The sequence below is a fragment of the Bactrocera latifrons genome, unplaced genomic scaffold, assembly GCF_001853355.1.
Source record: "Bactrocera latifrons isolate USDA-ARS-PBARC rearing strain unplaced genomic scaffold, ASM185335v1 scaffold_63, whole genome shotgun sequence".
NCBI lineage: Eukaryota > Metazoa > Arthropoda > Insecta > Diptera > Tephritidae > Bactrocera > Bactrocera latifrons.
Window position 1 is genome coordinate 2,131 of NW_017537301.1, and position 15,793 is coordinate 17,923.

General features: G+C 37.4%; 1 protein-coding gene across 1 annotated transcript in view; it reads left to right on the forward strand.

The window, feature by feature from the left end:
• Positions 1–297: 297 nt before the first annotated feature.
• LOC108975216 overlaps positions 298–15,793 on the forward strand; it is a gene marked incomplete at its 5' end in the record, with an annotated part of 66,920 nt that continues 51,424 nt past the window's right edge. Inside the window, 4 exons of the mRNA XM_018943564.1 lie at positions 298–446; positions 2,612–2,762; positions 4,872–5,074; positions 14,094–14,268. Coding sequence (XP_018799109.1) covers positions 298–446; positions 2,612–2,762; positions 4,872–5,074; positions 14,094–14,268 — 678 coding nt within the window. The remainder of the gene's footprint in view (positions 447–2,611; positions 2,763–4,871; positions 5,075–14,093; positions 14,269–15,793) is intronic.

Genomic DNA, 15,793 nt, shown 5'->3' on the forward strand with positions numbered 1-15,793 from the left:
CATATATACCAATGAGTAGAGCGCCATATTATATTATATGTGTATGTGCTGCCAGCAACCGCAAGTCGACAACCGCAATGTYAGCCGTAYAGCGGATGCAACAACGCTGCGCCGATGCGCCGCTGCTGATGCTTCTTCTTCGCATGCTGGGCGCCACAAGCAACGGTCTAGTTTCCATTTAGTTGTGCATTTTTGTTGTTGTTGTGTTTCTTTTTTACGTTCATTTTGCTCCTTCTTTTTTGAAATGCACGAAAAATCAAAGACATTTACATAAATCGTTTTCCTCTTCAATTGCAGACTCGCCCAGATGTCGACCGGGCACCGAGCAAACGTCAATCGGCGCGCTAAACATGCACTCGGTGCAGGTAAAATGCGAAGTGGATGCGGATCCGCCAGACTCGGTGAAATTCAGTTGGACCTACAACAACACAAGAAATGTGTCGCCGGTTAGTATGATGTTGATTTCATTTCAGTTGTTTGTAAGTGTGTGTGTGTGTCACATAAAGTAGACATGTTTCACTAAGTGGATAAATTTTGTTTCCAATCAATTATTGATATTTACCGCTGGTATGAAATGGGGAGGGGGAGGTATTTATGTTTCTTTCTATAACTGTTTAGCAGTGGTTAAAAATGTCGAAAGATGATTCTGGTACTTGAGAGGGTTATATATAATTGCAAGTCAGGAAAATGCGTTTTTGGTGATTTTGATTTTTTTGACAAGCATGTTATTTAATAAATATAAATAACTATTTTGGTTTCCCTTGACCCTGTAGCCGAACTCCAAGATTACAGACGGGAGATAGTCTTTGGTCGAGGGAAATATTTTTCTGCGAACTATTTTTAAGTATTACTTCAACTATATATTAATATATATGTATATTTAAATATTTTATTATTCTACAATATTTTATTATTAACTTCCTGTTTCATTCCCAAATCAAGTTTAAATACTTCTTCTACTGGATAAATTTGTTGGAATAAATGTTATATATACATATATAATTTTCCATGTTTTATTATACTACAATATTTTTTTTTATCCTATTTTCCTTCCCAAACCAAAATTTTTTTTTTACTACTTACATATTAGATACGCGCTTTAATTTATATATTTTGGACTAAAGGTTTTGTATATATTGAAAATGTTGCAAATTGTTGTTAGTTTAAAACATTATGCTATTTATCTATGATTATCTTAAAAACCACAGATTTTTTATAGAACTAGTTACCAACTAGTTAATTTAGGGTCAGTTGATTTTTTCGCAAATGTCTAAAAACTGCCAAAATATTAAATTAGGCTAGGACCTCTTAAAAAAAGTTTTATTTTTTTCAATATATTGGTTCAACACACTAAACTAAACTCATTTGACGCCTTCGTGCTTTCCCTGCATTTTATTCCAAATGCAAAATCGCGTAGTTGGGCCGCACGTGCCAACCATGACTACTAAAAATAACTTATTTCACTTTTCTTTAAAAATACAAACACAAGTAAATAAATAAAAATGAAAGTAACTCAATTCCTTGTGGATTAAGCCACAAGTCTTGAAATATATATATAATATATACGTTTTTCTTATTTATAGCTTTCACGCACGTTTTAACCTTCCATTTTCCTTATTATCTGTTGTCAGCGCTGCCACAGTTAGTTAAACATTCGCTGTTCATATAAGTAAATAGACTTTCGCTGAAGAACTCCATTTATGCTTGCAACTTACACCTGCGTGTCTTCAACAAATCCCCGAGCGCAACACCTTCGGGACTCAATTACACTGTTGTGTTTGCAACTTTGACGCCAGCACTGCTTTAGTCACGCCCACTCTCGTTGCATGCACGCGCATATTTACATGCTCTCGAGAATGCTAAATAAAAGTGCGACTCTTTCTCTTTCCATTTTATTTGAGTCTGGCTTACTTCAAAGCCAGCCACCGCAAGCGTCGCCATTTCTACTTTCCCAACTGTCCGCTACCGTGGTCACTTGCTGGCATCGGTGCAGCATGCAACACTGCACTTAGTCTATATACATGTTAATATATAGGTATGTACTAAGGTATTCAATTTCAGTCCGCCGAAGTGAAAGAGTGGGGACAACTCAACGACACACGAGACAGTCGGCAGCGTACGTGACTACAGGAAAATCTAATAAACTTGTGCGACTATAAATTATTTATTCCTTCCTGTGCACAATCCAAACACACACACATATTCATGCACCCAAACCCCTCAGCTCTTCGTAATTGTGTGGGTGCTATCAGCACTACTGCAGCTGCCGTGTCTACTTCTACTTCTACTTCCTTCTGTTTGTGGGCGTTTCTGACTGATTCTCTTTTATGTTGCTTCGTGTGGCAACACTTGTGCGCGCCGAGTTTGCCAGATATTTCATGCTAAATCCACAAGTGCTTATATTTAGAACGACACACTCGCATTCATATTTATGGAAAATAAATATTTATTTTAATAACTCCATTCACACAAGGATGAAAACTTAAATCTGTGCGCTTTGAGGCGCATATGAGAATTCTACCAACGTRCAYGCACACATACACATACACATATATACATATAAACATGAAGCCGCATTTCTAAAAATATTCCTTTGCTCTCTACTTTGCAGGTGCTCAATTCGAGAATCACTTCGAATGGATTGGTCAGCACCGTTACGTATCTGCCGCAGACCGACTCGGAGCTGATAACGCTCGCCTGCTGGGCCAGCAACTCGGTGGGACGCCAGACCATCCCCTGCCTGGTGCATATACTGCCAGCAAGTAAGTGTGAAATTGAATCGAATTGAAGTGAAGTGAAAATGTAATCGGTTGAGAATTCTACAAAAATGTCTACGGCAATCAAAACCAAACTGCTTATTAAGCTCTCAAGGCAATTTGGCTCGTAAATGTTAATGTTTAAATGTCGGTCAGCTGGGTGCGACACACTAGCTTTACGATTGAGTGGGCGGCTGTTTGAGGTCCCGAGGTTGTCTCGGCGGCTGAAAAGGACATTTAAGTTGAAACCAACACAATTTGATAGTTGGCATTTCATGAGTTTATCTCTAGAAATTATTTTTTTACTTTTCGGCTTTAATGCTTTCATTGCCGAATTGCAATTTCGGCCACACAATGGCATAATAACAATAACAACAAGTTGTTGCATTAGAGTATTTGTTGAATGGCACATTGCTGTGGCGAGTGCGCTTGCAACAAGCAGTTCAAATTCTTGGTGAATTTCAATGCAAACGTTGCTTCACACACACGCACACATCTGAAATGAGTTTGCACACATACTTATGCATATGTCTGCCCTTACCGGTTTTCTCTAAAATATTGAGTAGCAGTTTGTAGGAAAGCAATTAGTGTCATGAAATTATWCGAARAATTTTTCAAAACCGATAATTATATAAATTTTTAAGTATTTTTTCAAAGTTGCAAATGAAAAGAAGAGAAAAATGCGAGAGAGAGAAAGGGAAAGACAAGAGAAGAGAGAAAAAAAAGAGAGTTGGTTCAAAACTTATTTTTAATCCTGAATCTTCTGTCCGATGTTCTCTACCTACTCAAGTTTCAGGGTTTCATTTCACTTTTCTTTTAGAGATTTGTTGAAAATTGTTTGTATAATATACACCCAGATCTCTATAGACTGCGCTTGAGACAGCTTATTGGACATAACTTTGGAGAACTGGACAAATTTTGAGCTTTCCGAAAGGCTCAAAACAACGCATCGATACTCGGTGGTCCTTTGATCTATACCTATAAGTTTTGGTACGTCAAAGGATCGAGGTTTCTACTATGCAAGTACAGTCCTTAACCTGTACTAATTCTTCTTTTAAACAAAAATATTACACAAGATTTGGATTTAGATAGCCATCTCTCCGTAGCCTCAATGATTCATTCGTAGATAATGGAGCTGATATATGATACTCAGACTTGGTCTAGAAAATTTTGAAGTTGCCTAATGAAATCACTTTCTTACACTTTTTGAAGCTTTTAGAAATTCTAGTTATCTTACGTTTCAAACTTACCGGAAACTGTGGTCTGATGCATAACCATTAATCAAATGATTGTGATAATACGAAAAGTGAACATAGAAAGCGGACCTCTAAAGTTAATTCCGACAGTTTGGACTCCGTTTTTTACAGCGCGTAAAATACTACAACACTAGCTTAATTTAATAAGTTGGTTCAAAAACGCATCTCATTTAGATAGCTAGAAACGGCGGTTCATTAGTACTATCGAAATAAATATTGATCAAAATGACTCTCAAAAATCAAAAAAAGCGTTCTGAAACTGCAAAAAATTTCTATTATATAACTGTTCCAACCTCAGTCTTGCAAAATTTGAACAACGGAAGACAAAGTCCTTGCTGCCAATGAGGACTGACAAAGCTTGACTATTTCTGAGCATAAACTGAGCGAGCTCAACGCTAGTATTGACGCTCTGCTAACGGTGTGAATTGTAGCATTGCCATACAAAAAGTAGTAAATTTTATAAATACGTTAGTATAGTTTGAAAACAGCTGTACATTACTTCAAATACAACCCGGTGGCTTCAAAAGCACAAAAATCCGTCCTCCGAGTTCTTTTTATCCGCTTATCTTTTCGAAAGACGAGTATCTTTTGCTGAAATTTTTTTGTATATATTTCAACATTTTACTAAGATAATTGATCAAATTTCCCTACAGGGACCCTCACTCTTACTTACGCACCGTTAATATAGTTGCTTGTGCACTGTCAACACATAGATAACCACAAATTTAATCAGTTTGGTATTGTTGTTGTTTACACCCAAATATACATATATGTACATATATATACGAATTGATGACTTCGATATGCTATCGAAGTGTTTGTAATTAATTATTTTTCCACACCCACGCCTTTCTTACAGATCCACCGGAGGCGCCAAAGGCTTGCGAACTGCGCAACGACACCGTTTTGGAAGTAGTCTGTGTAGCCGGCAACGACGGTGGTCTCACGCAATATTTCCTGCTTGAAGTAATTGGCGGCGATCCACTTTATGCCAACGATGCGGGGCGCAGCTTCGCCGATGCAAATGTGGGCGACAATGAGCTCTCCACCATGAATGATCAGGTACCTTACATATRTACATATGTGCTTATGCTTCACTATATATTTGGCTATTTGTATTTACTTGGCGATGAGTGTTGATGCACATACTTGTATGATTCAGTGCAAATGAAGGCAAATATTGGAAATTATTATCAATTTCAATAGCTCTGTAGACAAGCTGCACACTGATATGAAGAGCTGTATTCACTTTGCGCAGTTGCTTGTTTGGGTGCAGTATGTATGTGGATTGCTATTGATGGTATTGTCATTGTGTGTGGATTGGAATGTATTAATAGAAACTTAGATTTGAGTGGTCAATGGATGAAGAGGAGCAGCAAATAGCTTATAGTAATGCTGGACTTTCGTCTTTAGTGATGATGGTAATGATGGCCGTTAGGAAGACAGCGTCTTTTAAAAAGTGTTTGAGTATACACGAAGACAATGTGATGGTGACGTCATCTACTTGAAGTAAGCTTTAAAGACAAATCAACAAAGTGGTTTAAATTAAAGAGTGATCCACATGCAATGTAACCAGAAGAGTTTACGGCTGAAGCAGTAAATAAAAAATTAGAGGAAGTCTATTTACTTATAAAGTTCATATTTTTAGTGGAATTACTTTTTTTAAATTTTACTACAAAAACTTAAGGAACGCACTTTGACCTACCATCTAACGACAGCTTCAACAAAAGTCTGCAGATATAAGCGAAAATTTTTGAAAAAATATTCAACAGTAGGCTTTTGATTATTGAGAAATCGAGATACCGCAGAGTTTTACCACTATCAAATCAACTAATATTCATTTCATTTATGGCCCCTATGACTGCTTAAAATGTCGTTTTACAAAAACACAAAACAAAAAAAAAAAACAAAAAAAAGAGCCTTTATTATTCAAATTTCACAAGTTGACTTTAAAATCGTTCTTAATATATTTTTCTATTTTGAACATGGTATAATATGTCTTTAACATCCAGAGAGAAACGATGTAGAGATTATAAATGATTTGCATGTAGAGTTGAGACGATTTAACCAATTTTTGAGATATAGAACTGAAAATATTCACACCTTCTTGGTTCCTCAAAAAGGTAGTTTTTTTGTTGTCAGAATTGTTGATATCGGACCACTATAGGTTACAGCTGCCGTAAAAACTCAGTAATCAAAATTAAGCTCATATTTGACAAGTTATCTACACAAAATTTTGCGTAAATTATCCCACAAGATAATGGTACAACTTTCAAACCAATATATAAAAGCGTGGTGCCACCGAAATACAAAATTTTTTGCTAAAGCAACATCTGGGTAAGCCTGTTTGGTCATGTCAAACGTCTCTGTCGCAGATTTACCGAATTTCACACAGATTTTAATCGCTTATCTCTGCTCTAACGAACGCTGCATTTTCCTCTTGCACCACACACAGAAACACGTCGCGCGAAAATGTTTGTCCTGACTCACCAGGTGCTCGGAGACAACTGACCAGCCGCGCTTGTTGCGGACAAATCCAGTTCGTTCGTTCGTTCAGATCGGAGATCTATAACGCATTTAACGAAGTTTTCCCTTAGTTCTCCTTTAACTTTTTACACACATAAAAAATATTGTTTTGCAAAATCAATCACTTAAAAATCGTGCCTGAAAAACGACCTTCTTTTCAACCTTCAATATTAGATTACACTAAACATGAAAGCAAAATTTCGATAAATCCTTTTCGCCCCTCTCTGTTGAGCAATAAATTCGACATGAATTGATCGAACTTAAGAAGAAAACGAACAACCTTAGAGAAAACGTATAGCAATCGTAAGGAAATATTTCACAGGTTTGAGAAGATGGCGTCTGCAATAACTGTAATAAAGATTTTCTTTAAATAAAGTAATTAAGTTCACAGTTAAATCATCACAATGGCAAAATCTGTACAAAAATGTTTAAAGCGCCCAGGTGCTCTTTAAAGTTATGTGGCAAGAAATTCACACCACCAAAGCAAATATACGAGCAAGTGCCCCTTTTTTCATTCGATTTTTCCAACATACTACGTACTCCTGCAATTATGCAACAACCATGCCCACTTTCACGGCATACAAAGGCTACTGGTTGCTCATACGCCCCAGCCGCCCAATGCGTTCCTTTCAACTTTCAACTAAAACTCTAATTTTTCAGCAAGAAAACATAATAATAATCGCATAAACATTTCATCATTCAATTTAATTCAATTATTTGCTTTCATTTATATAATAAATATACCCGATGTTTGCACATATGTATGCTTGTGTGAATTGCGCACATGAGTGAGTTTGCCAACAATTATGACTATCCGCCTGCCAATTCAAATTAAAAACAACTTTGTAACTCACACGGTCAATTATTGCTCAAACGGACTCGCTTGACTTTATCCAGCAGCACGCGTGCCATATGCAACAAACACACACACACACGTACACGTATGCATGTATGGCGTGTTTGTAGTTGAGTGGTTTGGGCATTAGTCAGGGTCAGGGTCGGAAAGTGCTCATTGGCCAACATTCAACTAAAGTTATATATAAGTATATAAATAACGGTTTATCTGCGCATACATGTGTTCATAGCTGTATATATATTTAGTACGAAGCAATACATAATGCAATGCCTAAAGTGCCACATTCCAGCGCCTGACCCTTACTGAAAACAACAACAATAATAACAGAGCAATAGACAACAACAACAACAACAAGATGATCTAAACTAGCAGGCAATAGCCATAACGTTATCATGCTGCTCAACATTACGTAACTATTATTAGTTTCATAGTTTTGCTTCCACTCGAACAGCGAAGAAACAATAAAGCTTTAAATAAGCCAAACAAAAGCTTTGCATGAAGAACGGATGGGCAATTGGTTCGACATTCGACACAAGCAAGTGCCGAGTATTTAAGGCCGAGCGAGTAAAGGATGCGCGCACACAAGCTCCAGCCGACCATACAGCCCTGCGCATTCGAACACACAGCGCTGTATAAGCTTGTGTATGTGCCTATATATATATATATTTATGTGCGTGTGTGTGTGCACGTGGGCAAAGAAAGCGCTTCAATGATTGCCAGTTACAAAAGGGACACACAATAAATTACTTCCACTAACTTGAGTGGGAATTTGTGCGTAACCATTTAAAGAGACCGAACTGCTGCTGTTGCTGCAATCGCTGTCCCGTTGCCACTGCCGGCTCAGCGCTCTCCGCATCAGCCACGCACTCGCCACTCGAACAATCAACAAATCTATCTACAAAAGCGGCAAACACAAATTGCAACATAACAAGTGCGCACAAAAAAAGGCAGACATTGAAGAAGAAGAAGCAGAAGAAGTARAAGAAGAAGAATTGTGTGCGGGAAGCAGAGGCTTCTAGTGAAGATGCAAACAGCGCAGCGTAGATAAAGCAAGGAAAAGTAACTGTAATACTCATAAAAGCAGGCAGCGCAGTCAATGGCTGGCTAGACAAGAATCAACAATAAAGACCATGGCTAAGAACTTCCAAAGAGGTTTCAAACTTTTATTAAGGAAACATGCTGACTACATAAATGCACTCAGCAGTAAATATAAATATATAATATATATACGTACAAACAAATATGTATGTATATTCGGTTATGAGTGTTGTGCGGTGTCATGGCAACCCTTTAGGGAAATATAATCAATTACTTCGCTCTAACTGCTATACATTGCACCCAGAGCGAGACAATATTCCGAAAAAATATATACAGATATGGAGTAAAAGAAATACATATGTACTATATCACCAGCCAAGCTACACACAGGTCAACTTCACAGAAAGTTTGTGGATCTAAAAATGAAGATTCTGTCGACTAAACATTTCGAAACATTGAACTATATACTAACTGATCAGATTGGTGGGGGTTTGCCTAGTAAATCGACTACTGATCAACCTTTTCGATTCATGCGAATGGATCTGAAAATAGTTCAACCCATGAGGTCCGACTGACTTGTTAAAATGATTGAATGATGAAACRATTACAAGTATAACAAGAAAAAACGTTAAGCTAAATACCCTTCACAGAGGCATTTCTGTTAGTAACTATGTGTTCAGTTTGTATGGAAGCTATATGTTATAGTAATCTGTTCTGAACAATTTTTGTGTATATTATATTACCTTGAGCAGTAAGCCATGCCAAATTTCWTGACGATACGACGCCAAATGCGAAAATTTTCCATACAAGTTMTTGATACCGATCGTTTGGCTTGTATGGCAGCTATATGCCATAGTGAGCCGATCTGAGTAATTTTTTCTTATATTACATTGTTGGCTTAGAAAATAATCTATACCAAATTTCGTGAATATATCTTGTCAAATGTGAAAGTTTTCCATACAAGAACCTGATTCCGATTGCTCAGTTTGTATGGCATCTATGTGATGTAGTGGTCTGATATCGACAGTTTCGACAAATGAGCAGCTTCTTGAAGAGAAAATGACGTTTGCAAAATTTCAAAACGATATCTTAAAAACTGAGGTACTAGTTCGTATATACACAGACAGACGGACATGGCTAAATCGACTCAGCTCGACATACTGATCATTTATACTCGTATATATACTTTAGAGGGTTTTATGGGGTCCCCGAACCTTCCTTYTGGGTGTTACAAACTTCGTGACAAACTTAATTTACCCTGTTGAGGGTATAAAATAGAGGTAAAAATCTAATATTTTTTTWAAAAAAGTGATAATTTCACAAGATATTTAAAAATTGAAGAAAATTCCAGCATTCCAGAAATAACTTCCGCTTTGTTACAGTAGACATATTATATATACCCTAGTACCTAATACAAACTTTTTGATATATACCAGGAGACCATGTTTGTAAATAAAAATAAAATAAAATTAAAAAAATTAAAAATGGTGACCACAAACATCAAATATAATGGAGAATATTTATTATGATTCGAAAAGGCATTCTCTGTCATTTATTTTTAGAAGATTATCTCTTAAATTTTTTGTTGACTCATTCGAGTATTTGGACTGGTAACTGGTTCATGTAATTACGTGATGCTTTGCTCCAAGTCCTGAATTGAAGCGAGATTGTCCGCTTAGGATTWAGACTTTATAAAAGCACACAGTAAAATKTCWAACGSTGTGATTTCACACGATCTTGGTGGCCTCAAACGTAAAAYTATCGACTTACCAAAGCGTTCTCTCAATAAATCTATTGAGGGATGCGATGTGTAGATAATGACGCTGTCATGTTGAAACTAAATGTCGCCAAGATCACGAGCTTCAATTTCATTCATCAAATAGTCGGTTATTATGGCCCTATAGAGGTCGCAATTGACGGTTAAGTTCACATTGGTATTATTTTTGAAGCGAACCACACCAAACCGTTGTTATTTCTGTATGGAATGGCAGCTCTTGAATCTCTTCAGGTTGCTCTTCGTCCCAAATCCGGAAAATTTGATTGTTTGCATACCTATCGAGCCAAAAATATGACCCATCGCTGAACGAAATTGTCCTCGAAAACGTCGGATCTTCTTGGAACTATTCAAGAACCCTTAAAGCGAAGCGATCTAGCTTAAAACCCGAGCGGGTTCAGTTTAAGATCTCGACATAAAATGCAACAAGTTTTTCCATACGTCGACTATGGTGACTATATTATACTATATTCTCTGTTGTAACTTTTTAATAAAAAAGAGTAGGTTTCAAAATGGAGAATAGAAAAAAATCGAAACCAATAAGGCTATCAATAAAGGTTCTAAGAATTATGCTTCATTTCCGCGTTCTCTTAGGTGCCAAGGTTTGCCAAAAATATTTTTTGATTAACCAATTTCTCTCCGGGGTAAATATATAAACCTACACATAATGGTAATGTATTTGGCATATATATACATATTTTTTTTCTTATATATATACATATATATATATATATATATGTTACGCAACGAAAAGTTTATATTCATACAAAAATGTTTAGTGGCACAGGTGGTCAGTTAGGCGTTTGTGGGCAAACAGTAACAAAAATAGCGAAAACAGAGAAACATAAACAACAACAACGCAAATCTTAAGCCCTAGACAAAAGATAACACACAATTTTCGAAAAGTACAAACTTAACAAAGAAAGAAAAACCAAGAAAATGGCTGAAGAAAAATTCGAAGTAGAAAAAAGAATCGCAAAGATCTGCGTTGAGCATAAAGTTTATAATAGAGTTTGCAAGGATGATTAATTGTTTGAGAAACTTTTGCAACTTGTTYGATTATTGCTACTTGCCGTGGCAACAATGTGCCTGCCTCAACTCACTTCCTTCATTTTCCTACTTTTCGAACGTGTCATTTGGCTTGCTTTCTTTTGCAGCTTAGCGGCGAAACTCGATATGACAGCGTAGAAGATAGCAAGCAGAATATAAGAATTCTTCATTCAAGTTATCTAACTCATAGATTATATGCTTTGCATCGCGGTGACTCACCTCGACGTTTGACAGTTCTCGTGCATACATTAAAAATGCGTCCAGGGAATATGCAAATCCAACTTAAATCTGTAAAACGTAGAAGCCTAATTACCAGGCATTTGTCTCATGGCAGTCCAGACACACAATCAGTCGATGGTAGTCGGCTAGTCGAAAGCTTTGGGCGTAATCTAATGAAATATGACTAGCAGACAGTTATTAGTGTTAGCTAGGAGGTTAGCTGGAGTATAAACTTTTTGTTTAGGGTAACGTCAAACGGATGAGAGTAATAATATTAATACATTATCTTTATTCGTAGAATCTAATAGCGATCGGTTCAGAGGAAGATTTTTCGGAAAATATACAAATATTCAGTATTACCGAAGTTTTTTGATGACACGTTTTACATATGTTCCTCGGAAAAAAGTAAGAGAGAGTAATCAGACAACTGCCACACCAACAAAACATCACTAAATGAAAACCTAAAAAGTAACATAACCAAGTACTAAAAACAATAGTTTTAGTACTATTACAATAGTTTTAGTACTAGGAATAGTACAGGGAAAAACAGTAGCTAGGGCACCTGTGGGCTAAAATTTTTTAAAAGTGGGTATTGTTCATCAACACTTCCCAGCCAAGCTCTCCCAGTTTTTGCCGAGTCATCAGAGATGTGTGTGCTCTAGCATTGTCCTGATGGAAGACTAAGCCCTTTCTGTAGATTAGTTCTGGCCGTTTTCATCGATTGATTGCTTCAATCTCATCAGTTGTTGACAGTAAAATGTAGAATCAATCGTTCGACCGGGCGGGAGTGGACGATTCTTTTCCAATCCCAACAAACACTCAGTATAACCTTTCGAGGTGTCAATCATGGTTAAGCGACCATTTGTTGAGCTTCATGCACGCTTGGACCATGATCTTTTCTCATCTCCTGTTACTACTCTGCTTCAGAAATGGTTCGATTTCATTTCGTTTCAGCAATGCATCGCAGATATTAATATGGTTCATTAAATTTTTCACAGACAATTCAGGTGGCACTCAAACAGCGAGTTGCTTTCTGTAGCCAGTCTTTTTGAAGTGGTTCAAAACCGTTTGATGATCAATGCTAAATTCCTTAGCGATGTCATGGTTGCTTGTGTGACGGTTCTGGTCAATCTTTCCATAAGTGCATAAACTTTTATAACGATAGGTCGACCAGAGTGAGGTGCATCTTTCGCATCGAAATTTCCAGACACAAATGAAAAATTTCATTGGTGGCTTTCGTGGCATTCTTCCCTTTTTTATACAAAAATTTCAAACTATAGCGAGCTTGTTCATAATTTTCACTAATTTTCGAATAGCTATAAATTTGTTCCCTCTTTCTAACATTATATGATATGACACAATGTGAGTGGTAGCACTGGAGATATACCTGTACGACTGCAGCGACATCTATTGACAAAATATGAAAAGACTTTTTACACGAATAGTGCCATTCAACTATGTCACCTTATGATCAAGCATGGTCCAAACCGAACGAGAAATATTCAAGCCTATATGTACGGAATATGTGGATCCCAGTATCTATAGTTCACTCGCGACGGAAAATACTGTTCAATGCGTGCGATATCTAATTGAAATTTGGAGAAAATAGTACGTGTTGAATCAGATACTTCCGTTAGTCCCATAGACTTAATAAAACAATTTTTCAACTTGCTCTTGACTTTATTCCCCGTATAGTATAAGATGTTCGGTTACGTCCGAACGTAGCTCTTCCTTACATGGTTTTATTAATTAAAAAAAGTCGTTTTTATAATAAGTATTCTATAATGAAAAGACAAAAAAAAATCCTGTAACTTATTCTGCAACTTCTTTTTTCGCTATTCCAACGCCAAAGACTTCGAAAGGTACAAAGGAATATTTTATTAAGATTTTTGCTCATAAAAACCTTTTAGAAGCTTTAAATTTTTAACGTCCAAAGTTGATAGCATTGTACAATATTTAGATGAAGAAAAAGCTCAAGTCGCCAACCCGCGAATTTCTTTGCACCACCAGCCATCATACTTGTTTGCGAACTTCGCTTGCATCAAAAACGATTAAGTAGATTTATAGCGATTTTTCGCACATTTCAATCGAATTTGCCGAAATCCTTTTCCAAAGCGATTGCGAACGGAAAGTTTTAAATAGTTTCGCAAAGCGTGCAATGTTGAGTGGCTTAGTAAGAAAACGCGGCCAGAGTTTTTGAAGACTGTCAAGCACAAAGCGCTGCCATATTTGCTTAACGACTATTCAATTGGAAACGACTCGACTTCCAAACCATAAATTTACTGCAAACATTTCTCACAATCAAGCAAAATGTATGAAAGGAAAAATAACGAACTCGAAGCGCTCCACGAATGATGCAAGCCGAGAGCGCTCCTATTTGGCCGCTATGAAAGGAAAGTTTTCGAATAATTTCGCCATGAGCCCACAAATTGCAGGCTGCCAACAATGATGGGCCGGTCAATGGCAGGCTCGGCAACACTTCATCTTTCATTTTCTTATCTGTGCCCACTTTCTATGCCATTATTTGGATGAGAATGTGTGTGTGTGTATACGTGTGTGTGYGTTTGTGCTATTTGCAAAATTTTGTTTTTGAATTCGCATATTTTGCATACTTTCAGGCGACGTCAGCACCGGTACTTCGCATGCAGGAGCCGCAACCGCAATTTCGTCTCAACAGCTTGGAGCCGGGCCGAGAATATCAATTTCTCGTGTATGCCGTTAATGCGAAGGGACGCAGCGAGCCGCCGGTCGTAATCGAGCGTGTACGAGTGGCGGCACAATTGGGACCGTACGGTAAGTCGCATTAAATTTTTCCATTTTTTGATGATTTTTTTCAGAAAGTTACTACAAATTCGCTCAGCTATTTGTTGGAGACTGTGAAATGAATGTCGCCAAAATGCTTACATTCGACTGCAGCTCACCACTTACAGCTTTCGCCTTGTGCCTCTTTCCGYTTGCCTCGATAGCTCGGCAACTTCTTGAATTCGCACGTCTTCCACTCAAATGAGTTCACACACTTTGCGACACAAGCAAATACTTGWGCTGACATTTGTGTGAGAGCGCGCTTGCATCGATGGCTTTGTGTGMGCCAAGTAAGCTGCCTGCGCCTCGAAAGCTGCTTTTCATTTGCTCATTCTTCGCTTGGTTGCGTCGGCAGTTCAATACAAACACAATTTCACATCATCAATTCGATTTCTTCGAGTATAACGGCAACTCTTATGGCAATCGCTGCAACCAATGTGAAAAGTTCTATATTAGCTGCCTGCAAGTAGATTGCTTTGCCGCGCTCGCTGCGTGATATTAGAAAATCTGATGTTTTGGCTTGAAATTGTTGAGCTATTCACTTGCTTGCTTGCTGATTATTTATCGTGCACAAATCTTGAGCTCTCCTTATTTGATCTACTCAAGCACTTTCTCGTTACGAATAACGTTCCTTAATTCATATTCTTTCCTGGAGACACGTAGATAATCCTATTAATTGTCACCTTCTTTGAAATATGTTGAGAAAGAATTAATTAAGACAGTTATGTAACCAGCAATATATACTATAAGTTTTGTTGAAAAACTATACTTTCCGATGTTTGTTTTTACTTTCTTTGGTTTTCTCTGAACTTAGTGGCTGCATTTAGGACAAGTGCCTTAGCCTTCAAAAGGGTGCCATCAAATAGCAGAAAAAATAATAAAGAGTACAATTATTTCTCAGAGAGTAAGTTTTTTTCTCTTTCCTAATGGTTTATTATCGATCCACGATAGTAAAATCTAAGAAGCTCCGGTATTCTGTCTCTTATACACATCTAGATGTGTATAAGAGACAGCCATTAGGCAGAGCGTTTCGCGTGTCACACAGCACTAAGAAGTTTTAGGATAACCAGGATTGACATATAATAGATAATATTAGCAATCTTTCAATAGAAACCAAACTTGTTTGGAGTTTTTACCACAGTTATGGTCTGAGGCGCACTCTAATCACATTGATTTTATTCCAATATACTTGGATTAACAGGTCGATGAACCTAGCTCTGCAGGTTTTCTGCTCACATGCTTACGAGGAAAGCATCGGAGGTTAGTACACGCTGGAGGTGAAATGCATTGAGCTTTCTGCAAACGATCCAAAGCTTGCGGGGAGGGTTGGTGGAGAAGAACTTTCCTTCAACACTAGTTTTAACAGTCCTGTCCACTGCAGCGTCCTTTAAGTGGTGGTAGCTGCCATAAAGCTAACAGTAGATGTATTACTCCAGAGCGCAGCTTTCTGTAGAGTAGTGACTATCAACGCCGATAGTCAGGCAGCGGTATTAGTCTCAACTTTGCTGACTGTGCG